Source organism: Scyliorhinus canicula, chromosome 13, assembly GCF_902713615.1.
Source record: "Scyliorhinus canicula chromosome 13, sScyCan1.1, whole genome shotgun sequence".
NCBI lineage: Eukaryota > Metazoa > Chordata > Chondrichthyes > Carcharhiniformes > Scyliorhinidae > Scyliorhinus > Scyliorhinus canicula.
The window spans coordinates 129,520,427-129,547,184 of record NC_052158.1 but is presented as its reverse complement, the minus strand read 5'-3'; the positions used below and the strand labels follow the sequence as shown (position 1 = coordinate 129,547,184).

At 42.0% G+C, this 26,758-nt stretch overlaps 2 protein-coding genes across 4 annotated transcripts in view; one reads left to right on the top strand and one right to left on the bottom strand.

Annotated features, from left to right (window-relative positions):
• Positions 1-1,533: 1,533 nt before the first annotated feature.
• Positions 1,534-4,723, top strand: camk2n1a (calcium/calmodulin-dependent protein kinase II inhibitor 1a). Its single transcript, XM_038816916.1, has 2 exons — positions 1,534-1,998; positions 3,460-4,723. Exons 1-2 carry the CDS (start codon positions 1,548-1,550, stop codon positions 3,528-3,530), a joined length of 522 nt encoding a protein of 173 aa, XP_038672844.1. The 5' UTR covers positions 1,534-1,547; the 3' UTR covers positions 3,531-4,723.
• A 13,982-nt stretch (positions 4,724-18,705) lies between these two features.
• ece2a (endothelin converting enzyme 2a) overlaps positions 18,706-26,758 on the bottom strand; it is a 390,038-nt gene continuing 381,985 nt past the window's right edge. For all 3 annotated transcript variants that reach the window (XM_038816913.1, XM_038816915.1, XM_038816914.1), the window contains exon 3: positions 18,706-19,188. In XM_038816913.1, the coding sequence (XP_038672841.1) occupies positions 18,904-19,188 (285 nt within the window). In that variant the 3' untranslated portion in view covers positions 18,706-18,903. The remainder of the gene's footprint in view (positions 19,189-26,758) is intronic.

The following is a 26,758-nucleotide window of genomic DNA, read 5'->3' as shown; positions in this document are numbered from 1 at the left end:
GTAGAACTAGGGGACATAGTTTAAAAATCCATCTAAATGGAGATGAGGAGAAATCTTCTCTCAGAGGATCATTAGTCTGTGGAATTCTTCTCCGCAGGGTACAGTGGAGGTTGGGCCGTTGAATAAATTCGAGGCTGAGGTAGACAGATTTTTGATCAACAAGGCGGTTGACAGGAAAGTGGAGTTGAGGCCACATGATCAGTCATGATCTTGCTGAATGATGGAGCAGAGTTGAGTGCTGAATGGTTTATTTGTGCTCCTAGTTCTTGTGTTCTTGGATTTTGGATAAGCAATCTGACAACATGGGGCAATACAGAGGTCAAATAAAATAATATAGAGGGTATAATCATAGAATTTACAGTGCAGAAGGAGGCCATTCGGGTAGAGCTGGGTGTCATTCGCATATGTGTAGAATCTTGCTCATACTTTCTGAAGATGTCATTAAGGATCACCACATTGTGGACCTAGAGGGATGAATTCCTTGAGAGGACACTAAGTGACTGTGTAGGACTTCAAAGAAAGAGTATTGGCTACAATTAGGTAAACAGGAATTTAGCTCAAATTTACCAGCGATAAGATATTCTGAGTATTATAAATACTGGTGTCTTCAAAAATCCATAAAATTCAGTAATGAAAATGTACTGAGCTTCAGAGTAAAATTAGGGATTCAACATTATCAATAATAAAGCACAACAAAAGGAAATGGAGGTACTTCACAATGTAGTGCAGTTATCCTAAATGGTCTTTCTGCCAAGGTTGAACGATCAGCATCACGAAATTCTGTTTGACTAACATCAATAATGTTCTGATCAACTGAGAGAGGTGCTACTCACTCAAATAAGCTGAAGTGTCGGTTCCCCTTTCCCCCCCTAGACTGATCATTCTGCGGCTGCCTCGAGCGTTGGGATGAACATATTCGTTCAAGTGAAAATTTAGGAAACTACTGCTCGAGACAGGTTGAAAAGGCAGTCAGGCCCTCAGATTTGAAACGTGTGGAGTTGGTCACTTGTTTCGGCAGATTACAGGCCACTGTGAACTGAAAATAAAACATTTGAAAATTGATACGATTAATGTTTTTCAAATACTAAAATCAATCACAGTTGTATGAGTGGACAAATGGGGGAATGTAAACGAGTCCATTCTGAAGTTATTAAGATGATACAGAAATCCACATTAAAACTACTGAATTCGATTTTTGAGGGGAGGATTGAAGATATGTTCCGCCTGAAGGTACACAAAAACGTTTAAAATGGTGAATTCAGCTGGTTAACTGGATATTGGTTATTTTATTCTTTAGAACTCGCTGGTGCAGAGTCTAGTTGGACTAAAGATTGCCTGAGATGGTTTTTGCTTTTTGTTTGGGGTGTATCTGACACACACATAAAAGCCTTTGCCCGTGCTTTTCTGCATAGACTTCGCCTTTGAATAGAGAGAATTGCAATTGCTATTCAAACGCTGCCGGTTGATGTCACTGTCTCCTCTCCCAGCCTGGGTGGGAGGAGAGTGATGATCATTAGGCTGTTCTACATCACTCCTTCCCCGGATGGATGACTTCATTCTTCCGCTCGGAGTTCCTTTATGTTGGCGGTGGGGTCCCCGTCTCTCTGCAGAGCTCTCTAAACACAGAAAGGAGACAACATCTCCAGCATCACCGGCGGGGCAACAGCAAACCCTCAGCCACCGACAGTGAACGCCAGGATTACCCAGAAAAGACCCGCCTCGTGCAATTTGTGCAACTCGCTTTCAGTCGGCGAATTTCCGGGACATTGCTGCCACCCCACCGTTCTTGCTTTCATTCCCCCCCACCCCCTCCTCTTGTTGGAGGCACCATGTCGGAGATTTTGCCCTACAGCGAGGAGAAGATGGCTCATTTCGGCGGGGAGGGTGAGGTGGGTCAGCTCTCCTTCAGCTGTCGCCTCCAGGACACCAACACTTTCTTCGGAGGTTCCCAGCCCAAGAGACCCCCCAAACTGGCTCAGATCGGCCGAGCCAAGCGAGGTAAAAAGCGCAAACGTTCGCCTAAGTTTGGACGCGCTGCTCGATCCAGTGTCATCTCAATTGTTAATCGCCTCATGATTTTTTAATGAAATGCCAATACATAGTAAGTCTCGGCATTTCGTCAAAATAATTGTTTGTGTTTAACCCAGATCGAGTCAGCGAAGTCTGGACTTCCCCTTGGTGAGATAGAGTGAATGATGTGTGTCAGGTTTATCGTATTCCTCCTCCATTTGACAGAAAATGTTCCCGATGTTTGTGCGGGTTTGTAGAATATCGATTACACCACATTTTAAACAGAAACCCTGCCACCAGCCCACTATTCTTTTCAAATCATCAATGGTTTGAAAGTTCCTGTCTGTCGCCGCTCACTGTTCGATTCAATCCTATTTAACATTCAGATTTAATAAAAATTCAATGGGATGTTCGAATCCACTTTCCCGCGAAAAATCGAGGTTTTCATTTCATCCGTCCGTTTATTGAGTTGCGGTTTTTTTAAATTATGCACATCATGCACACTTTGCTGCGTCTTTTGCTTGGATGACCAATTTGAAATGGAACCGAGACGCTCGGAAATCCGGATCCCTAGTCCGCTCAGACGCTTTCATTCGCCACGAACCGGTGTAATATTGCCAGATTCGCACCGTGTCAGAATGAACCCGCTCTTAGACAATCCCTTCCAGACCAACTTTCATAGATTTTGCAGAATCCCGCAGATCCACATATCGCCTCATGCACAGAATTCAATAACCAGGAGTCACATCAGACTCGACACCTTCCTCTCTCCACCATGACTGAGGTTTTCCAGCATTTTCCGTTTTTCAGCGATTTCTGCTGTCATTTCAGATTTTTCCATAATCCGTCCAACCCGTTTAACACGTTTTGAGTATCTAATTCGCAAAACGGATGCATATTTCCATCTGTTTCGGCTTTAAGACCTCGCCAATCACGCCAAGGTGTCTGCTAATTTACTCAAATATGCTTAGATACCCCTGTCCTCAATTATTTCATTTAATTCCAACTTGATCAGCGCAAAACCAAAATACAGGCATTTCGCTGAGCAGATATTCCGATTAGCACCATAGTCTCCCCAGGAATAAGAAGCACTATTTTTTTGGTAATTAAAATGTGTTGCAACGTCAAATTATTTGGCGATATTTTGATCATTTGTAAGGCTTGGAAAACAAACATTTAATTTGACGGAGTCTCGCACAACATCAAGCTGAAGAAAACAAGCCCGTGTGTTCTTAACAAAACAATGGACTTTTTAATGTTTGCAATAAATTACAATTCCACATCTTTGCCTTTGACCAAAAATATGGTGCAGTGAGGGCGATTGTTTGCCTCACTCCTGTTACGGTGCATTGAAGGTCAACGTGTTTGTTTACATTTCTCAGTTTGATCATGTTTTAGTGGGGGTGGATACTGTCTACAGACACTGAATTGCCTGTAATTGCTTTACAGTTGTTATCGAAGACGACAGAATAGATGATGTTCTGAAGGGACGGGAAGACAAAACCTCGTCCGGAGTGTAATCGGAAAGGGTGCCACCCTGACTCCCAAACTTTAAAAAAAACTATCTTAAAGCACTTTTGGGCTGTGCATGCGTTTATGGATTGTCCAGAGAGATTTTGGGGCTTGCTGACGAATCTCCAATCCAAACAAATGCACACAAATTGAGGAGCTGTCAACCTCAGCACCATTCGGTTTATCCAAGGCACACACAGATCAAGTAGCTGTCCATTTCAGAATCCCAATCCAAGCCAACGCACAGAAATGGAGGAGCCGGTCATTGCAGCAGCAACAGGCTTCTCTCAGTAAATGCACGGAGATTCCCGAGCGGTGCACATCAATTTCAGACTAACCACAAACACGGCGGTTGATCGGAGAGGACGACAGCTAGCAAAAACGACTAGGTGGCAGAAAGAACGAAAGCAAGGGACAACGAGCAGAAAGAAAGGGGTTTTTTTTGCATCAAAATAGACATATTAAATTCATCCTGTTGCATGAGCTTCCGGTCACGGTGCCAATATCGGTGCCAGCAGTCATTAACAGTTTGGCACGCTTCTTTCTAATGGAATTCTTCGTACTTGTATTTTTATATCTAAATCTTTGTAAAACAAATGCTAGTCTATGTATTGTAATGCATTAAAAATGTTTGTATTTTTTGTAAGGATGTATAAGACCAGATCCAGTGACTTGCAAGACTGATTGACTGATTGTGGTCGATTCTGTATCAGCATTAGGAAGAGACTTATTGAATGTTATTTATGAACTAGGGATTTTTCCCTAGTTTTCTAGGGATTTTTGTTTTTTAAAAAGTTATTTTTGTTTATTTGCACACATCAATGCTAAAAATCTGTATTTAAAATCTATATTGTGAATAACCATTGCTATTGGATTAGTGAAATCTGAAGGTTTATGGGGAAAACGAATGCACTGTTTAAGAAGTTTAAAATAATGCGCTGTTAACATTGACTCTTCTCGTTTTGGACTATTCTGAAGCTGTGTTTTTTAATTTAATTTTGTAACATTCTTTTATGAAGCTTATTATCGTTATATGTGCATGTTAACATGAGGCGTAATTTTAAATAATGAAATCAATCGTTCCAAGGATATATAAAAGCAAAAAAATTGTGATGACATTCTAAGAATGATTCATTGTACATTTTATGACCATTTTCACTGTATTTGGTGAACAAATAAATGGTTGAAGGCTGTAAGGACACATATTGGTTCACTTTCTCATTGTATCTGCATCACATTTTGATTGAATTGGTTTACGAATTAAAAAAAAACATTTTTTAAACGATTTAGTATACACCAACCATATCCATACAATCTTGCACTGTATCATATAACTGCAAATAAACTGTCGACTGGTATAATCTGAATTGGGGTTCAGAGTGGAAGGACAGGCACAATTTCTTTAGGATTACATTTCTAGTTTGTTTTATAGAGACATTATCCTGAACGGTTTATAGATATATAACATGAATTTTAGATGTGCATTGTCTTCTTTTTCATTGTTCCCATCTGCCATTTCATTTCTTCCTTCAGCAGAGGTCTATGATCTGGGCTAATGGTCACTAAACATAAATAGCCCTCCATGTGTAACTAACCATATTTCATGAGAAACTAATGACTGAGCTGGACTGTCACAATCCAGTTGTGGTTAAAACATTGGGAATCCAATCAGTGGAGATATAGATAAAAGCAAATTACTGCGGATGCTGGAATCTGAAACAGAAAATACTGGACGATCTCAGCAGGTCTGACAGCATCTATGGAGCGAAAAGGGAGCTAACGTGTTGAAATCTGGATGTCCGGAGTGGAGATATAGGTTAGGTGACGGGGTTGGGCGGTTTTTTGTAACAATACACGGATTCTGAGGGGGATGATAGGCGGAAGTGTTTATTCTTACTGAATTTTGTCCTCGTGGATCGTCAGTCATTTCCTGACAACATGTTTTTCGGTTTTGTTATAAAAGTCCTTATCTAAATTACTGCCAGGAACACTGGCCGGCAGCAATAGGAATACGTGGGCTGACTACAAATCACCGAACTTGTATCCCTTATAATGGGAATGCAGGAAATCGAAACCCGGGTTGAAGGGGATTCCATTTTGAAATTATATTTTACGCAATTATCTCTCACTTTGACGAGTACCCAATTTAAAAGTAGGGTGACTTTCATTTTTCCCAAACAACATAGCAGTTAATGAAGTTTGACAATGATGCAGTGTTGAAATGCCATTGGTTTTAAGCGTGTGATTAATATTGAAGCGTAATTGAATTTTAAAACCCGGTAACTGAATTCTAATTACATAATGCGCAATAAAAACGAGGCGATGTCGATTATGCCTGGCGGAGCGACATTGTGGCATTATTTGCATATAAATAAAATGAAATGAAGGCGCGCGGATTACAATTACGGTTGGTCATCAATTGTGTAAACCTGGTGTTTATTTTCACCCATTTTTGGCCCAAAGAGGATAAATGTTTAGTTAATTAAAAAAAAGATTAGCAGTACCATTGGCAATGAAATCTGGAGCAGATTGTTAGCTCAAATAGTGAAGCCCGAGGGGCCCCATCCGGCGACAGCTCGAGTCACAGTTACATTGTACCCGAATTGGGGAAATTCCAATGTTTCTCCTTCATTTCTGGTAGAAGCAGAAGCTTCGTGCAGGAAGGGTGCATACATCTTGGGAACGCAGGCAAACCAACAATTCAATTCTCTGCACTTCCATTGTCTAAGTATGAGAAACGTGAGGGGAAAGTTCGACGACTGAAAGTCTCGCTAGCCATTGGAATTTGTTTGGCATGTCACATTGATGGGACAGATACGTCTACGGTAAGGTTATTCGCGCTCTTCATCACGACTTCCTTACCTTTTGAAGTGGGGCAATAAAACAGGCTGCTGCAGTGGAGCAGAACTTAATACCAGACCGTCTTCTGCTCTCCAAGTAACTATTAAGTGATGGAAATGTCTGTACTTGGGCATTTCTTTTCTAAAACGTCCGAGAAGGCAGTCACAATTAGTGAGGAGCATCCAGAGGATAATAAAGGGTCTGTCCCCCCCCAAAGAAGACCAAAAACAATATTATTTTCTCATCCAGAAACGTACAGAACTCGCCCTAATAAATTGTCGTGTTTCAGGAAATCACTGTTGACGTAACTTGGATGAAATCAAACACCAACAGATTTTTTTTCATTGGAAAGCATAAAACAAAAAGCATAAATCACTGTGCATGTGGGAAATCTGAAATAAAACCAGAAAATGCTGGAAATACTCAGCAGGTTACGGCAGCCCCTGTGCAGAGAGAAACAGAATTAATGTGTCACCACAACTGGGAAATGTGAGAAAAGTAATAGGTTTTGAACAAAGAGTGGGTGGTTCACACTACTCCCTCCACCATCTCTGCTACATTTCCCACACTCCTTCTCTCACCTCTTCTCCTTCCATTGCAGAAACACAAGTTCTCCTTGTCCTCACCTTCTGCCATCAACGCATTAAAGGGATCATTTTCCATCCAGGTTGCCATCATCAAACATGTCTTCCACTCCCCTCCTCTTTCGGCATTCGAAAAGGATCGTCCTCTCCATGGTACCCTGGTCCACTCCTCAGTCACTGCCAACATCCCGTACCTTTCACAGGCACCTCTCCATGGCCCGGTTTAACTCAGTGGGCTAGTGAGCTGGTTTGTAATGCAGAACAAGGCCAGCAGTGTGGGTTCAATTCCCATACCGGCTGACCCGAACAGGCGACGGAATGTAGCGACTAGGTGCTTTTCACAGTAACTTCATACTTGTGACAATAAAAGATTATTATTATGCAAACACAGGAGACGTAACACCTGTTCTTTTACCTCCACTCGCCTCCCTGTCCAACGCCCAAACACCTCTTCCAAATGAGGCAGCAATTTACACATGCATCTTTCAATTTAGTCTACTGTATTCTCTGCTTACAATGTCATCTCCTCTGCGTTGGGGAAACCAAATGCAGATTGGGTGACTGCTTTGTGAAACACCTCTGTTCAGTCCACAGATGTGATCCCAAGCTTGCCTCTCATTTTAATTCTCCACCTTGCCTTCATTCACGCTGATATTCCTTCCCTCAGTCTACTGTACTGTTCCGGTGAAGTTCAAAGCAAGCTTGAAGAACAGTACATCTTTCCACCTCAACATTGAGTTCAACAATTTCAGACCATAATCTCTGCACCCATTTTATTTCCTTTTCATGTTTTACTTCTTCATTTATTTGTTGCTTTCAGTCAGCTGCTCTCGACACATGTTTTTCTTTTCTTGCCCCATCATTATTCCTTTTGGCCCTGGAAGACTAACTCGTCTGTCATTCAACCTCTCCTGTCTTTTACACAGGCCTTCCTTTTATTGATGTCCCACCCATCCGTTGTTCTAAACCTGTTACTTATTATATTTTACCTCGTTCTGATCAAAGATCACAGACCTGAAATGTTACCTCTGTTTCTCCCTGCAAAGATGCTGCCATAACCTGTTGAGGTATTTCCAGTATTATTTCCTGTTTTTAAAAAAAACTTGTTTTCATATTTGACTGAAATCAGTCTGAGGCACAGAAATCGAAAACAGTTACCACTTTTCGAGATCATGCAATCCGATCTCTACCATCAAAACATTGATCAAAGAATTAGGAGAAACATATCTATTGTCTAGATTGATATTTACATACACAGATCACAGGCATCCAACAATCCAGTTTATAATACGATGCCCTAATATCTGTTTACCATCATTTCTTTTAATCATAGTCTAAACAACTTCAGTCTTATCAGAAATGAAACTGGAATACTAATTCTGCTTCTAGAAAGTGTGTATGTTTTACTCCAAACTCAAAGTAAGACATTGGAACAGGAGCAAACTATTTGTCTTATTAAATCTGTTGTCTTTTTTAGATATGGCAGGATTTAAGTTAAAACAAAATCCAAATTCTTCACTTTCTCCACATCCCTTAATACTCTGTCTTCAAAAAATACTCATGTCCCATTTAAACACTTTATTCAAATCTATACTTACATTCTTTGGCACAATGCATTGCACATCCCCACACACATTGATAACATTGCTTAATTTTGATCCTTGCTCTGGATTCACAACCTGGAGTAAAAGGTCTTTTCCTATCTACTTTGTCAATTCCACCATTACGCGAAAAATCTTAATTAAATTATTACATGATCGCCTCATCTCTTGGTACTACAACCCAAAAGTATAGGGTCTCATCATAGCCTTATACTTTCACACTAGATAATCTTTAGTGAATTATTGCAGGAGCCCATCTAAATCAGTAAAAACAGTCAGCAGAGTCCCGGGGTTCATCAGCTTATCTCCCAATGGAGAGAGAGCTGACTGGTGGTGTAACCTGAGGGTCATCACAAATCAGGCGAGGTGGCATGGTTGAGAAGGCATGGCCTTCATGAATAACTTCAGCTGGTACAGGAATTGAATCTGCACGGTTGGCATTGCTCCACATCATGAAGTAGCCATCCAGCCAACTGAGCTAACTGATCCGAGGTTGATTTAGCCACTTCAGGTGAGGCTGTTAGAGTTTACGAATGACATTAAGCAATGGCAGTGTTTAATGTAATATGGCCTGATGAATATGAAAGCTCCCTCTCATTCAACAATATGCCTCAGTGTCAATCTTATAAGGTGTGAGACCTTTACACCAGTCATTATGACATCACCCTTAGATTGCCAAATTGTGGGGAAATTTTGTGATCTGGACCCATACTCACCAACAATTTGTTGGAGATTGCCAATTGGATTTGTATGGGAACATTGCAGATAGATGAGGGAGAATTTCATCCATATATCTGGGTTGAAATAGTCTAAATTATTTAAATCAAAATTTACATCAGCCATGAGAAGATGGAGATGGCAGTTCAGTTTAGTTAACGCTGCATCTAAGGACCTACATCCCCATATCAATTGAAAATATGGAAGAAACATTAAATGGATCAAAATGAGATAATATCACAGCACATTTCAAAGATAGCTCGACAAACACATTAGTGCCAGTTGGTGTGATACTAACACTATAATTGTACATCAGCGCAACATAGTCCCCACCTTTCTGTGATAGTGTTTCCGTCTTCTGTGAGTTTTGACAATATAACAAGTGGCTATATTTGTTGAGTCATGGTATGAAAAATGGCAGTTCTAGCATTTAATTTGTTTGCTAAAGAATAGAAATGTGTCAGAAACCTATGTGGCAGGTTTTATGAATATGAATGAAACCATCAAGAAAAGTATCATAAAAGGTCACTTATTGCGAATAAAGGGAGCTGGTTGAATAGAATAGTTTGTGTGTAAATGAGTAGAAAAATAAATGTATAAAGGGTCTGTAAGAAGAAGTGGAGCAGTTTGGTGAATGAGGAAGAATTGTGAGAAGTATTTCTAAAACCTAGCTATGCCATGTTCTACACATCCTGCTATATTTTCATTATGATTTTTCCTTCCTGTTAGATTCCCTCCTGTTATATTACTCCTTTATTTTGCTGAACCTAATGTGAGGCAAGTTGCTATAATTAATTAAAAAGCTGGTTCTAAGGAAAGCTGGTAGACTGTCACATGCAACATTAAACAAGATGGTGTAACAGCAGAATGAAGCAGAGTGGGCTTGTTAAATGCTCAATCATTAACTGCTGGTGGCGAAACAAGCTTAAATAAGAGATACATGTGTGGCTAACATTTGGATTAAAGCACCTACAAAGCAGCAATTGCTCTGTTGCTCATTTTTAGAAGAGTTGATCACTCCTTCAGTATACTATAAAGTGGACTTGATGGTTTGATTTTCAACTTGTTGCCTAGGCATGATATTGACATTGATGATTGGTCACCAGCTAGAAAAACTGGCTTGATCTTTATTTTCAAATTGAGCATTTGACCTGGTGTTTCACCAAAAAAGGTTGGAACTTAAGATTTAGGGTATACTGGCTTTTTCAGTTCTTCCCAAACATTGTTGTTGTTTCATTTCCCACACCTAGTGGCGCATACGGCAGACTTTCATCTGTTCCCACAGCAAATTTTTCTGGAACAGGTTGCTAGTCCGTCACCAGAGGCTTATAGTTTGAGGGGCGCCACTCTACATCAAGTTGACCAGGAATCTCTCATTGCCTGTAATTAGTGTGTTGGAAGGATTTTGCAGGTTCATACTCCTGTGACCCATTATGAACACACCTTCCTTGGCTATCGTGTCCTGGGGTGGAGCTTGAGCCCGGAGCTTCTGGCTCAGAGGCAGGGATGCAACCCACTTCGCCACAAGACCTCCTTCCCCAAACATTACATTTGTGAAAATAACCCACTGTTTTGAATTTCAGTGTGTCTCAGATGGAACTAACGCCAGGGCAATAATTAAACTTTTAGTGATGGTTTAAAAGGGGTGATTTGGGACCAATGGTTGGCAACCTGTGGCTCAGGGGCCACATGCGGCCCACCCGGGTTTCGAGTCCGGCCACAAGCCATTTTGTTGACAGCTGTTCACCTTCAGGGCTGCGTCAGTTTTCTGATTTCCATCCGTTTAGCTTTTTTCCTACCTGTATAACTGAAGTGATTCGCATGTAAAGCAAGGGCAAGTGAAGTGAGGTGCGTGCTGATTGCTCGCAACATTGACTGTGAGAGCCATGCTCTGTCCAAAGTGTGAAGATTTATTTTGTATTTACCATTTGAAGTTGAAGGCAGCTCCATTAATAAGTGAATGATTAAGCATTTTCTATAACTCGTTATGAAATATTCGGTATTTTAAAATATATTTTATGTTGTTCATGGGGGTCATGATTAGTGAACAAAACTGATTTCAATCTTGCAGCCCACTGAGATGAAGGAGGGCAACTCATGTGGCCCCCTCACTAGCCGAGGTCACCTAATAGTGTAAGGTGAAAGAAGAAATATGCAAACAAATTAGGGAAATAAGTTGAAAACATTGAACCACAATAATGGGTTTCAAGTACGCTGAAATTAACAGGCCAGAAGAAGTAGGTAAAGAAGATTTTTAAAAATTAAGTTCAAGCAATGTGTACAGGAATCTTTTCCAAACCAACAAGCAAGAATCCCAATATAAAGTCATAGAGGTCGACAGCACAGAAAAGTTCCTTCGGCCTATCCCGTCTGTGCCGGTCAGAAACCTAACTCTTCTCACCCCATATTCCAGGACCATGGCCTGTCGCCTTATATGCCTTGGCATCGTAATGCACATCTAAATACTTCTTAAATGTTATGAGGGTCTCTGCCTCCACCACCCTTTCAAGCAGTGAGTTCCAGATTTTCTTCACAGCCCCTCTAAACGTCTTGCCCCTTACCCTAAATCTATGCCCCCTAATCATGGATCCGTTCACCAATGTCGAACATTTCTTCCTGTCTACTCTATCTATGTCTCTCATAATTTTAGACAGCTCAATCATGTCCCCGCTCAGTCTCCTCTGCTCCAAGGAAAACAAGCCCAGTCTATCCAAGATAAGCTGAAATTACAGTGAATGCTGGGATCAGAAACAAAAACAGAAAATACTGGACAATCACAGCAGGTCTGACAGCATCTATGGAGAGAGAAGGGAGTTAACATTTAGAGTCTGGAGGAATCTAGCTCCCTTCCCTCTCCACAGAATCTGTCAGACCAGTCTATACAATCTCTCTTCATAGATAAAACTCTCCGGCCCAGGTAACATCCTGGTAAATCTCCTCTGCACCCTTTCCAGTGCTATCACATCTCTCCTATATCGTGGATTCCAGAACTACACCCAATACTCTAGTTGTGGCCTAACCAATGGTTTATACAGTTCCAGCATAACCTCCCTGCGCTTAAACTCTATGCCTCAGCTAATAAAGGCAAACATGTGATATGCCTTATTGCCCACTGTACCCACCTGCTCTGCTACCTTAAGTGACCAGTGTACGTGCACACCAAGGTCCCTCTGATCCTCGGTGTTTCCCCTGCTGTTTATCATGTATTTCCTTGCCTTGGTTGTCTTGCCCAAGTGCATCACCTCACACTTATCCAGACAGAATCCCATTTGCCACTGATCAATGCATCTGACCAACCCATCTATATCCCCCTGCAATCTAAGGCTAGCCTCCTCACTATTTACCACCACTCCAATTTTCATATAATCTGCGAACTTACTGATCAACCCCCTCCCACATTAATGTCTAAATCATTTGTATGAACCACAAATGAACAATGGCCTCAACACTGATCCCTGCAGGACCCCACTGGACACAAGACTTCCAGTCAGGAAAACATCCCTTGGCCATTACCCTCTGCTTCCTGCCATTCAGCTAATTCTGGATTCAATAATGGGGAGCCGATGGATGTGGTATATCTGGATTTCTAGAAAGCCTTTGACAAGGTGCCACACAAAAGGTTGCTGCATAAGATAAAGATGCATGGCAGTAAGGGTAAAGTAGTAGCATGGATAGAGGATTGGTTAATTAATAGAAAGCAAAGAGTGGGGATTAATGGGTGTTTCTCTGGTTGGCAATCAGTAGCTAGTGGTGTCCTTCAGGGATCCGTGTTGGGCCCACAATTGTTCACAATTTACAGAGATGATTTGGAGTTGGGGACCAAGGGCAATGTGTCCAAGTTTGCAGATGACACTAAGATGAGTGGTAAAGCGAAAAGTGCAGAGGATACTGGAAGTCTGCAGAGGGATTTGGATAGGTTAAGTGAATGGGCTAGGGTCTGGCAGATGGAATACAATGTTGACAAATGTGAGGTTATCCATTTTGGTAGGAATAACAGCAAACGGGATTATTATTTAAACGATAAAATATTAAAGCATGCCGCTGTTCAGAGAGACTTGGGTGTGCTAGTGCATGAGTCACAGAAGGTTGGTTTACAAGTGCAACAGGTGATTAAGAAGACAAATGGAATTTTGTCCTTCATTGCTAGAGGGATGGAGTTTAAGACTAGGGAGGTTATGTTGCAATTGTATAAGGTGTTAGTGCGGCCACACCTGGAGTATTGTGTTCAGTTTTGGTCTCCTTACTTGAGAAAGGACTGGCGCTGGAGGGTGTGCAGAGGAGATTCACTAGGTTAATCCCAGAGCTGAAGGGGTTGGATTATGAGGAGAGGTTGAGTAGACTGGGACTTTACTCGTTGGAATTTAGAAGGATGAGGGGGGATCTTATAGAAACATTTAAAATTATGAAGGGAATAGATAGGATAGATGCGGGCAGGTTGTTTCCACTGGCGGGTGACAGCAGAACTAGGGGGCATAGCCTCAAAATAAGGAGAAGTAGATTTAGGACTGAGTTTAGGAGGAACTTCTTCACCCAAAGGGTTGTGAATCTATGGAATTCCTTGCCCAGTGAAGCAGTTGAGGCTCCTTCATTACATGTTTTTAAGGTAAAGATAGATAGTTTTTTGAAGAATAAAGGGATTAAGGGTTATGGTGTTCGGGCCGGAAAGTGGAGCTGAGTCCACAAAAGATCAGCCATGATCTAATTGAATGGCGGAGCAGGCTCGAGGGGCCAGATGGCCTACTCCTGCTCCTAGTTCTTATGTTCTTATGTTCTAATTTGCCAAATTTTCTTATTCCCGTGGATTCTTACCTTCGCCATCAGTCTCCATATAGGACCTTATCAAAAACCTTGCTGAATTCCAGGTAGACTACATCAAATACATTTCCCTCACCTACACACCCGGTCACCTCTTCGAAAATTCAGTCAAATGGTCAGAAATGATTTTTCTTCAGTATTTATTTCTTCAGGTAGAGATTAAAATTGGTAAATGAGATTAGAAATCACATAACTCAGATTCAAAATAAAAAAGGAGGTATTAAATAAACTAATCAAACTCAGAGAATAAAACTCCTGGGCCAGATAGATTGTGTTTGTGTATTTTAGAAGAATCTAGGGAAGAGATAACAGATATACTCTTGTGCTGATGCATATTTAATAATTAGTTAAAAAAGGTCAAGTGCCAGAGTACGGTGGATAACTAAAGTTAAATCTATAATTAGGAAGAACCATTGGAATCCCTACTAAAAGAGAAAATAGAAAAGCGCATAGAACCAAAAATCAATAATCAGTATGGATTTCAAAATGAAATTGAATTCTTTGAATAGGTACCAATTTAGTTAGATTTTTAAAACATCTTTGATAAGGTGACATAAAAGACTAATGAATAAAGACAGGGCATGCAGAATCGGGGTACAAGTAACAGAATGGATAGCTGCAAGAGGAAAAGGGTGGCTATTCCGGGTGGCAGAAAGGGGGACGCAATCTCCCATAAATCAGTGCTGGAGTCACAGTTGGTCATATTTATGTTAACATTTACCCGTTGGAATCAAAAACACCAAACTGGTGGACAAAATCAAATTTGTGGGGGAATGAACTGTGTAACACATTACGTGAAAACATGAATAAATTTGCAGAATGGGAATTTAATCAGCAAATGCGTTTCAAGACATCTTAGTATTACATTGGTTTTACATTGTGGCAAGAAAAATAATGGGGTCACACATTACTTGAAAAGTAAAAATTTTAATGGAATAGAGAAGAAAAAAGTTCTGAGAGCACAAATACATCAATCACTAAGAGTAGCAACACAGGCTAATAAGGCCATAAAAAGACAAATTAGGCACTAAAATGTATTTCTAGACGGATAGAACTGAGAAGTCGTACTAAATGTATATTGCACCTTGGTTAGATCGAACTTGAAATAATGTTTACAGTTCTCATTACCATATTTAAAAAAAAGTATATGAGGCACTTGGAGAGGGTGAAAAATAAGGGGCTGGATTCTCCGTTTCAGGAACTATGTCCCCACGCTGTCCTGAAAACTGTGGCCTTTTACGCCCGAAAAACTGGCATCTAAAGGCCACAGATTCACAGCCCTGTAGGGGGCTAGTAGGGAGCCGTCGTGAAGCTCCCAGCTCCAGCTGCAGATACAGACCCCGCACTCCAGGTCAGAGGCCGCGCATGCGCACGGCGGCGGCCTCGCCGTGCTCCATGGCTGATTCAGACCGTGGAGCAGGACCATGGAAATAGTGCTCCCGATTGGCCACGCGACTGACACGGACCGCCCACTTAAAAATATCTCGGTCCTGTATGAGGCCCCCTGCCCTCCGATCGGCCCGCCCCCGACCATGGTGGCCGCGGACTAAGTATGCAGCCGCCTCGCGAGTTTCCCGAACGGCTGGGACCATGTTAGAAATACACCGTCGAGTCTTTGGCTGGTCGGAGGTGGGGAGTAGCGGGGCAAGCCTCAAGCAATGGCCGCAGGTGGGGGATATGCAGCGCGGCATACTACCCCGGCGCCGGACGCAATTTCAGCAGAGTGTGGAGAATCCAGCCCAAGATTTTCAAGGTTGATACCAGTGTTGCGAGTTTATAAAGATTGGGGAAAAACTATCTCTTTTTTCTTGAAAAAGTCTCTGATAAATTTTGAGAGTATTTCCACTTGTGGAGAAAAGTAGAAGGAATGAAATGCATAATTCAGAAGAAACTTCTTTACCCAAAGAATGGTGAGGATATAGAACTCAGCACAGTGCGTGGTTGAGGTGAACCATAGAGATTAATTTAAGTGGAAGCAAGTTAAGCATATGAGGGAGAGGGGAATTGAGGGTCACGCTGATAGCTAGATGAGGTGGAGCCTTGAGTGAAGCATAAATACTAACATGGACTAGTTTGGCTGAACAACTTGGCACATTCTGTTTCAAACTAGGTTCATGTGTGGGCATGGACATCAGATTGAACTTTGGGTTAGGTGTAGTAATGTGTAACAGTTACAAGCCTTTTGCATCTGCTTGAGTGGCAAAGTTCAGTTACTGGTTAATCGAACATTCATAACTTTCAAGTGTGCATTTAAAAATGCATTCGAAAGCTGTATCGGTGGATTTTGCAAGACTTGAATTGTACACATTCTATAGTCATCTTTGGCAGACCTTTGGAAATGTCTTCTGGTACTTTGGTTGACAGCTCTGTCCTATCATACATCATGTTGTACTCACCCATCACTCTGTTAGCTCTGGCCTTTATTGACTGCCAATCTCCCAACACTGCAAACTTAAAATTCTCATCCTTGAGTGGGATTCTCTGGTTTCCCAGCTTCATATTTGTTGGCGGCAGGAGGCTGTTTGCCGTTCTCAGCTTCTGCTGCTATCAATGCAAATTCCCATTGAAGCCACCCCAGGCTGCTGGGAAACCCACAGGTGGAAGTGCGCTGTCAGCGGGAGCAGAAAATCCTGCCACCAGTGAATGGCTGGAAAATTTTGTCTCTTGCATTTAAATCCTTTTGAGCTATTGTTCTTTCTTATTTGTGTATCGTTCTCCAGCTTTACAATCTATCAAGTGCTATGTATTTCTACAACTCAGCCTCTTATGCATCCCAGCTCACTTTTCCCCACGATTTAGAGAGATTGGGGGGGAAGGAACAGAGACGAGAATGTATGTTGGGGAATGAAGTCATTGGGCGTTAATCAACTAAAAAATTTCTGAGGGTGCGATGCAGCAGCCAATATCTAAGTCTGCTTTTGGCAGGATGTTTCTAGGAGGCTGCACACTGAGAATCACCCTGCTACTCAACAACACTTTGCCTTTTCTTTGGGCTCGGGAGCTTCTCCCCACGATTGCCACAGTTGAAAAGCAGAAAAGGCAGCTCGCAGATCGAGGTGCTATTTTGAATGGCAAGGCCAATCTCTACGCCCCCTTTCAGGCCCCATCCAATGCCCCAGCAACCCCCCCCGCCCCATGATTTAGTGACCCACCCTCCATCTCCTAAACCTTGTTGAGGCCCCTGGGAACCCCTCACTCCTCCCCCCCCCCCCCCATTGGCAGTGCCAGTGTGGTACCCTGGCAGTGCTGCTCAGTCATCCTGACAGTGCCAAGGTACCAGGTATTACCCTGCCCTGTCCCCAACCACGCGGGGTCTCCACTGACCTGCGAGACCCCCTGAGGTGCCCATTACACCTGGTCCACTTTTGTGTAGATCAGTACTAAATGGCACCCGGGTGAGGTCTACAGGTGTGGCCGTTGACTCCCACGCACTGGGTGACTCGTGCGATGTATTGCATCAGGCGCGAGGCTCAATTTGGGCCTCTCTCACGATTGACCAGTCACACCCAGCGGTGGTAGAATCGCACCATTTGAAACAGAAAATTGGGGTTTCAGAAACAGGAGCCAATGAAAATTATTGAAGACGGGTGATGGATAAGTGCAACTCGGTATGGGAAAGGTAGAGGCTACCATTTTGGATGAGTTCAAATACAGTCTATAGATTTATTTTATTTGTTCATGGGATGTGAACGTGACTGGCAAGGCTAGCACTTATTACCATTCCTAATGCCCTTGAGGAGGGGATGAACCACCTTCTTGAACTACTGCAGTCTATGTGGTGTAGGTACACCCACAATGCTGTTAGGAAGGGAAACTCAGTGATAGTGAAGGAACAGTGATATCTAGTCCCAAGGCTGGATAGTTTGTGACTTGGCGGGGAATGGGCAGGTGCTGATCTTCCAATGGGTCTGCTGCTCTTGTCCATCTAGTTTTTTTTAGAAGACACGGTTTTGGAAGGTGCTGGATCAGAATATTTGGTGAGTTGCTGCACTGCATCTTATGTGACACACAGTGGGTGATGCAGGGAGTGAATGTTTAAGGTGGTGAATGGGGTACCGAACAAAGATAATACTGGATCTCTAATAATGCAATATCCCTCACCATAGCAATATATTATGAAGATGTTAAAAAGTAACCCAGAAAGCAATAGAAGCACCTGATTCCCAATTCCAAAGTAATAAACCCTCCTAACATTCCCAACATTAATTGTTATTTTGTTTTGACCTTTTTGTTTACAATAAAGTGAATTGGGGAGAAAAATAAAATCACCATATCAAAACACAGGATGAAAAGGAGACTGTTACAGATAAGGTGATAGGAGAAAAATAAAGCAGCAAAAACATAATCAAAGACAAGAAAGGCTTGGAGTTCAAGCTGTGAGGGTGAAACAAATGGCTGAGAAGCTGTGCAAGTCCAGGGGCACATACACCAGCTCGCATTACTTGTCCATTGACTACCTTCCCTCCTCATTCACTCACTCTGATTGCCTGTGGGCCCAAACATTGTGTTCCACTTCCCAGAGTGTTTCAAAAATCACAAAATGTAGTTTTGATAGTACAGTAAATATTGAATAGGAAGGGAGAGAGACTCAAGTGGATTCTATCCAATATTCTACACAATAATTATTTTTGGAAGATCCGAGGGGGTTGCACCCACCTTGGTTAAGAACCTCTGCATTATGCTATGCCAGGTCAGAGCTCCTGAAACTAGAGTTTTTCTTAGTCTTCGTCGGCCTATGTACCAAATGTGAATTTCCCATTGATAATACTTTATTTGCTTACATTTTGGCTTGTACACATCCTTTCCTGGAATTAATTTGCTAATTAAAATTCAATGTTATTGAGGTAGTCTTCATCCTCAGTGATTTGGAGATAAGCTGTGGCCTTGGGCTCTGCTCTCTGTGAACATTTATCTTCTAGTTCCCGATCACCAGAAGATAGGATTTCTCCTTTGGTCATGGTATAGAAATGATAATGGAAGTCAGTTCCATAGGTTTGATGTTTGATGGACCAGCTGTAATCCCTTTTGGCATATAGCAGCTTCCGAAAATGAGGCTGTGCAAATGTGATGGAAATAAAGCGTCCTCCCTTCCGCAGAATGCGACTAATCTGAAATAAAGAAAGAAAACTTAAAAATCTTTTCTACAAATGACACACTGTCCAATTTCTAGAAAACAATGACACGGAGCCGGTGGAGGATTATGCCACCGGTTTCAGGGTTTCAAACACTGGATGTACTATGCACTGCAGGTGTCTCTCAACACACTAGAAATATAATGCAGTTTGAAAGACAAAATACCAACTTTCATGGAGTCATATAACCTGTAGCATTTCAGCTGACATTTTGACATAACAGAAAGTGCATGTACTAGGTACAAAGTAGCTTGGTATTTTCAGTGGATTACAGAGACAATAATTGATGTTTGAGAGTTTACAAAGAAGTATCTGAAAGATTACATAATATGCCATAAACCGGGATAGTGAATCTAAAGGGAAGACAGGCTATCTAATGGAAGAAAAATAATTTTGTTCATCCTTTGAGGCAAAGATGACTATGTTTTCATCTGGGGTGCTTGGTAGGGTTTAGGTGGGTGCACAGCTGACCGTCAATGCCAATCTGTGCCAAGAACGTTCTGCTGCAATTATCAAAGGTTCCACAGATGGTAGAGTTTCAGGTGAGTTGCTGGCTCAGGATTTCCTCTCTGCCCTTTCTCTCTGGGCAAGATTTTCTGGCTGTTCATGCTGGCGGGATCTTCCAATATTGCCGATAGCACACCCCTGCCATGGGTTTCCCAGCGGCGAGGGGCGCATTCAACATTAAAGCCCGTTGACAATGGCGGAACCAGAAGGTCCCACTGCCAGCCAATGGCAGGCCACTTCCCACCTCCACAAAACACGCAATGGGTTTCTCGGTAAATCCTGCCCATTGTCTCCGATATGCATTTGCTTTCATACCAATCAAAAGCTCATAGGACCTGAAGGTGGGCCCACCATGTTGAGAAAAATAATATTATAGTAGAAATTTAAATATATTTACAGCAGTTTTCACCCCTTTCTTCTACTTGAAGATCCAACCGTGTAAATGTATTATAAATCAATTATGGTTAAGAACCAGAATGCTTCAATGTTCAAACACCAACAGGGTCGAATGAATATTCGAGAGTACTTAAGGAAATTAGATTAGAAGTAAAGGTTAAAGCACTACCGTGGTCATTATTGGTCTGTTGTACTGACATCCAGTTTAGGAAAAATATTAAAGTTTATTATGAAAAGAATTATTCAAAGTGTAAAGCAAATAATTTCACAGAAACATAGAAAATAGGAGCAGGAGTAGAACATTCATTATGATCACGGCTTATGATTCAGTCCAACAGAAATCGAAAATTTTATGGAATTTTAATTTCTTTGAACAATAATGGCCGTGTGATGAGTGTTATGTACCATGAGTTGCTCAAGGCACTTCATATTCTGTTAAATAAAGAAACAGCTAAAAATAAAACTATCGGGTGCGATTCAGTGGACTCACTTCAGTTAAAGCCCGTGAGCGGTGTGTTTAATGGGATTTTCTCAGCAGCTGAAGTGCCGACGAACACCCTGCCATCCAATGGCACTTTGCTATATTTTGTGGCCTCGGGGAGATTCTCTCCGCCGAGGCCACGCTGAGCAGAATTTCCTGCTTCCGAGCTTCAGCTCGCCAGCAAGCTTCTCGCTGCTCAGGCTGCCATTTTCGAAGGCTGCCCCAATCCTCCCCCCTCACCTCACAGACCACCACCCCCAATTTTTGTGACCCCCTTACACAATAACCTCTACCTGGAAAGGCCCCAGCCTCCTGGGCAAGGGCCCTGGCAATGTCAACCTGGCATCCAGGCACCCTGGCATTGCCAGGCTGGTACTGCCAGGGTGCCCAGGTGGCATCAGCAGGCTTCTGGGTTGACAGTGCCAAGGTGTCCAGGTACTAGGGGAGAGCCATGGCACCACACTGCCCTGACTCAGGGCGCCGGGTGAATCCTGCATCCAGGTATTTAAATGAGCCACAAGTCAGCAACTCCTGGCAGCGAGTGTAATGGGGGGTCACGGAATTACGCCCATTGTTTTGACAAGGGAGAAACTATTACTCAGACATGAATTCACTAAATGACAGAAAATTAATAGTTGCGATCAATGCTTGTTGGGCTAATTAGACAGCTGTGACCAGAGGATTCATTGTAGAATGTCTGCTGCAAATGATATTCATAAATAATATTTAAAGCATTTGCAGTAACTTTGCAGATGCCACAAAGTTGTACTGAAAGTAAGATATTCAGAGGCAAATAAATATAGATTCATCGCCATTCATGTGGAAGGCATGGGAAACAGTGGTTAGCACTGCTGCCTCACAGTTCCACAGACCCTGGTTCAATTCCGTCTTCGGGTGACTATCTGTGTGGAGTTTGCACTTCCTCCATGTGTCTACGTGGGTTTCCTCCGGGTGCTCCAGTTTCCTCCCACAATCCAAAGATGTGCAGGTTAGGTGGATTGGCCATGATAAATTGTCCCTTTGCGTCCAAAAGGTTAGGTGGGATTACTGGGTTACAGGGAATAGGGCGGCGGCGTGGGCTTAAGTAGGGTGCTCTTTCCAATGGCTGGTGCATGCTCGATGGGCCGAAAGACCTACCTCTGCACTGTAAATTCTATGATAACATAACATATGATGCAGCCGACAGCAAGAACTCAATACCATGCAGGTTTGGGATTGTAAATGACCTGTTAACATATGCACCACTCATCTCTGCCAGAAAAGGTCAAACATCACACCTAATCTTTAAATATTTTTACTAAGACCCTCACCTGTGGGCCATCACTAATCAGATATATATTGGATGAGCCATATGAACACATACATAGGGGCTGGTTTAGCACAGGGCTAAATCACTGACTTTGAAAACAGACCAAGGCAGGCCAGGAGCACGGTTCAACTCCCGTACCAGCCTCCCCAAACAGGCTCTGGAATGTGGCGACTAGGGGCTTTTCACAGTGACTTTGTTTGAAGCCTACTTGTGACAATAAGCAATTTTCATTTCATTTCATTTCAAGTGCTCAGGTAAGTGACTGTCCTCTTCACCCCTCAATTCCTCTCCATTGTGTACCAGGTTCAAGCCTAGAGTGTGGTGAAATACTTACCAGTTACCTGGATGAGTGCAGCCACAATATTCAAGAAGCTCAACACCATCCAAAGCAGATTGGTCCATTTGAATGGCACCCTGCCTCTGAACTCCACCAGCAGTACACAGTACTGAACTACATGTGATATATATAATAAACTTCATAAAGTCACCAAGTTTTCTTCAAGAGCATTTCCCAACCTTTGATGCTATCATCAAACTACCCATGAGCAAGGCGATCAATTCCAAGATCGACACTATCTTACTGCAACATTTATTGTCTTCCTTAATCTCTGCATCAAATTCCCAGAAGTTTCTTCCTGGCATCGTTGAAGGAGCAGAATTGCAACGTTATAACCCCAGTTGATATGTTATAACTAGACGGGAAGATGCCAGAATGAAACTCTGGCTCAAAAGACTGAAACGTTTACATTTTTTAATAAAACGTAGTGGCAAAGAGTCATAGGACCGTGATCAATGATTAGTTTCAACAACAAGAAAAAATATTTATTAAACATGAACAAATTGGGTGTTTGATACAATGCTCCTTTAATCTCCCCTGCCTTAGTTTAACATTACGCAGTTTTTAGGGTTAACGCAGATTACAAAGTACATCTTTGTCTCCAATGGTCTCATTAATAAAGATAAAAAGATAAAGTTGCCATTTATGGAATGATGTGCTGGCTTCTTGAATTGCTGTTGACCTTGAGATGTGGGTACATCCACACTGCTGTTAGGAAGTCTATGTCCTGTTGGACAATTGCACTGTAAAACAGTGGCATCCCTGAAACAATCTGCAACCTGGACCCCCCCACCCCACTCCACTACCATCTGCCTTGGAGCTCTCAGAGGTCACCGACCAGCAGTGTAGGTTCACCTACATCTCAAGGATTGCAGTGGTTCAAGAAGCCAACTCACCACCACCTTTTCAAGGACAATTAGGCATGGACAATAGCTGTTGGCATTGCCTGCAATATCCACAGTCCACGAGTGAATACCAAATTATTTTGAACCTAAAATGGAGACTTTGACCTGGGATTTCTGTGGTTTTCCTGATTTTCCACCATATCATAGACAGAAAACCAGGGGGAACTTCAAAGTAACAGCGTAGACAGTTGTTTTATTTCTGGATCAACACAGATCCACACTAAACATACAGCACAGGATCAGTTCTCCAATGCAAATTCTAACCACCATCCATTAGTGATGCCACAAGTGGAAACTTATGGGTGATTAGCTATTGGTGATGGCCTAGGAAAGAACCCTATGGATGGGTATATATTGGTGATGGAACATACTAGAAACTGATCTGTAAGGACCGATTTATGATGATATTTATCAGCAGAGTTGCCACACTGTATATGTGTACTTTTAAATACCAAAATAAATTCAATGCAATAAGGGACTGGTTACAAAGCTGCCTATTTTGTGATAAAAGATCTTCATGGAATTCTGTTTATTGCAATTCGTGGCCGATATCATGTCTTCAAATGGGATGATCCTGTCTCTCATGATGAGTCATTCTGTTACTGCTACAGCTTTTATTGACAGCAGTCTACCCCCCTTCTACACCATTGCCTCTTCTAGAGGTGACAACTGATTAATGGACAACTGCTTAATGGGCAACTGATTAATGATGATGCTCTGTTATCCCCAGAATTTTTATCCGGCCCACGGTGCTGTCAATTTCATTCCCGTGATCCTTATGCCTGATCTCTATCACAACGCAAGAAATGCTGTTATAGAGCCGAAAAGAACATGCTTTCTGTTTGTTAGTATAAGCAATGCTCAATGACGTGACAAGTAGGTAGTTGTAGAATCCACAGCTGCCTGGGATCAAATACCTGCTGTTGGGAGTTAAAATAACATCTGGATTGTCTTGTTGCAGTCCCCCCCTGGAGGGGTTTTTGAAAACAAAAACTGATACATAAAACTGGCTGCAAGCCCATATTCAGTCAGGGAATCTTACTGTAAAATAGTGGGAGCCATGGAACAATCAGCAACCTGGACACCCCCCCCCCCCCCCCCCTTAAAGGTCACATTGAGTAAGTGCATCTGGAGTACATTATAGGGCAAAACTTAAATGGTTAATATGTAAGGGAGAACAAATTAACAAATAGCAATTGGATTATTTGTCTCAACCATAAATTGACTTGTGTGTATGTGGACACACATTTCCACAGTGCACATGGCACTCTGCTATGTCACAAGAAGAGTGGTACGTTTAAACTGGACAGGGATTGTAATGAAGCCAATTGACAGGAATAAGTAAATCTTATTGAGGAAATAATGCATTTTGATTTTCGGAGCGACCACAATCCGGTAAAGATCAGGGACTGGGTAGATATTTGATTGCACTGGAAGAGGGAGTACTTCTGCAGTTTGACTGCATGAGATTTATAAGTGAGGCAGAGTCCATGATAGGGAAGGTCGTAAATATTTTAATGGAAGTTTAATGGGTTAAATAAACCCTTTCGTTTTAATAAAATAAATCTGTATTTTCTTGTACTTCCCATGGAATATTACTTTTTATTGTAGAGTAGCTCTATTATATTCCAGTGAAGGTACTGAAAATATCAACCAATTGAAGGTGAGCTCATTAAAAACAGGTAGCTGCTCCAACATATGCTTGTGATACTGGATGGATGTTAGTATATAACCTTAGAGCACTAGCAATGACTTTAAGTGGCTATCAAATGTAAAGTGATGAATCATATGCGTATAATTTTTATTTTTCACTTATTTAATTTTCAGTCCATATGGCTAGGTTCACATTGCAGGAAATATACATTATTTCAAGCTCAATGACTTATTGGGCTGAATTCTCCAGTCCCCTAGCCCTGTGTTTCTCGGTGGCACGCTGTTCCCTGTCAATGGGGAACACGGTAGCATGGTGGTTAGCATAAATGCTTCACAGCTCCAGGGTCCCAGGTTCGATTCCCGGCTGGGTCACTGTCTGTGCGGAGTCTGCACGTCCTCCCCGTGTGTGCGTGGGTTTCCTCCGGGTGCTCCGGTTTCCTCCCACAGTCCAAAGATGTGCGGGTTAGGTGGATTGGCCAGGCTAAATTGCCCTTAGTGTCCTAAAAAATAAGGTTAATGGGGGTTGTTGGGTTACTGGTATAGGGTGGATACATGGGCTTGAATAGGGTGATCATTGCTCGGCACAACATTGAGGGCCGAAGGGCCTGTTCTGTGCTGTACTGTTCTAATGGGAAACCCATAGGCGGGGATGCGCTGCCAGCGGGAAAAATGAATCGCAACGGCCGGAGAATTCCAGCCATTATTTAATTTGAATGAAATGCCTCTGTTTCTATGTTTGCGTCCAACAAACTTTGGTTTCTTCCTGATACACCAGAAGTCGTTTCTATATTGCGTGTCAACACAGAATCACTTTACCACTTTGGTTTTCTGCAAAGGTCTCTGTAACACTTATTAAATACTGCAAATCATAGGCAACTTTACTATAGTACTGGGCCACTCTTTCTCCATGACTAAACACCAGGCCTGGCTCAGACAACCTTGATTTCATCTTTCAACAGCTGCAGCAGATCGTGGACAAGTAATTGAAGACAAATGGAAAATAATTGGTTAGTTCCAAACAAGGGGCAACTATGAAAAAGCTGAAAGTTGTTAAATTAGAATTACGATCAATTCTAGGTCCAGTATTTGTGTCTCTTTCTGACAGATTCTGAAAAATCTTGCAATAATTTATGTTTCAGCATCCTGTCTTTACGAACATGCCTGCTTCACAATCTCTCCCAGGTTTTTAATTGACCTGCCAATCAAAGCCGGCGTTCTGATTTGCAATTTGACCTGTAACTGACTGCCAATTCGTTTCAAGATTCCACAGCAATCACATGCTCAAGGCACTGGGATTGCCGTCGCTCTGACTGCACATTTCTTGTCACTGCAATAAATATAATATGCACAAAAGTAAGAGAAATATGTAATTTACAGGACCTGCCAGATGCTAAAATGCATGAGCTCCATTTGCGCTTCCTGCTGATCTTATTGAATTCTGAATGAGTTTCACAAGAGTAAACCAGCAGCAGCGTTGGGACCTTAAACCTTACTGTAACTACGCGCAAAATGCAAATTCTTAAATTTGTTGTGCATGCCTGATAATCAGTATCCGGTTCTTCAACAAGGAGTGTGACCACAGTAAGAACCTCAACTGTGTTTTTACCTTTGTAAAATAGCGAGCTGAGCCTTTAAACCGGTACAATTTGTACCCTGTCGATACCATGAAGCATCTGAAAGCTGGTACCTTTTCACATATTGTCAGGTTAACTACTGGCCAGTCTAAAGCTGTTAGCAGTTAAACGGTATTCAATAACAGATTTTTACAAATTACACGTGAGCAACATATTTGGTGGTAATATTGCATAATGAAATTAATATACAATACTCCAGTTTTAAATAACAAATCACTTCATTTTGAGGAATTGTTATATTACAGATTGCTAGATGGATTTGAAATGAGGCACTCGTACAATCATGTAAAAACTAAAAAAGGCACATTAAGCTTTAACAGACTA

Excerpts from the sequence above, each read along its gene's own strand:
- camk2n1a (XM_038816916.1), top strand. The coding sequence starts at position 1,548 with ATGACTTCATTCTTCCGCTCGGAGTTCCTTTATGTTGGCGGTGGGGTC. Across the intron at positions 1,999-3,459 it reads GATCGGCCGAGCCAAGCGAG|TTGTTATCGAAGACGACAGA; the intron begins GTAAAAAGCGCA and ends ATTGCTTTACAG.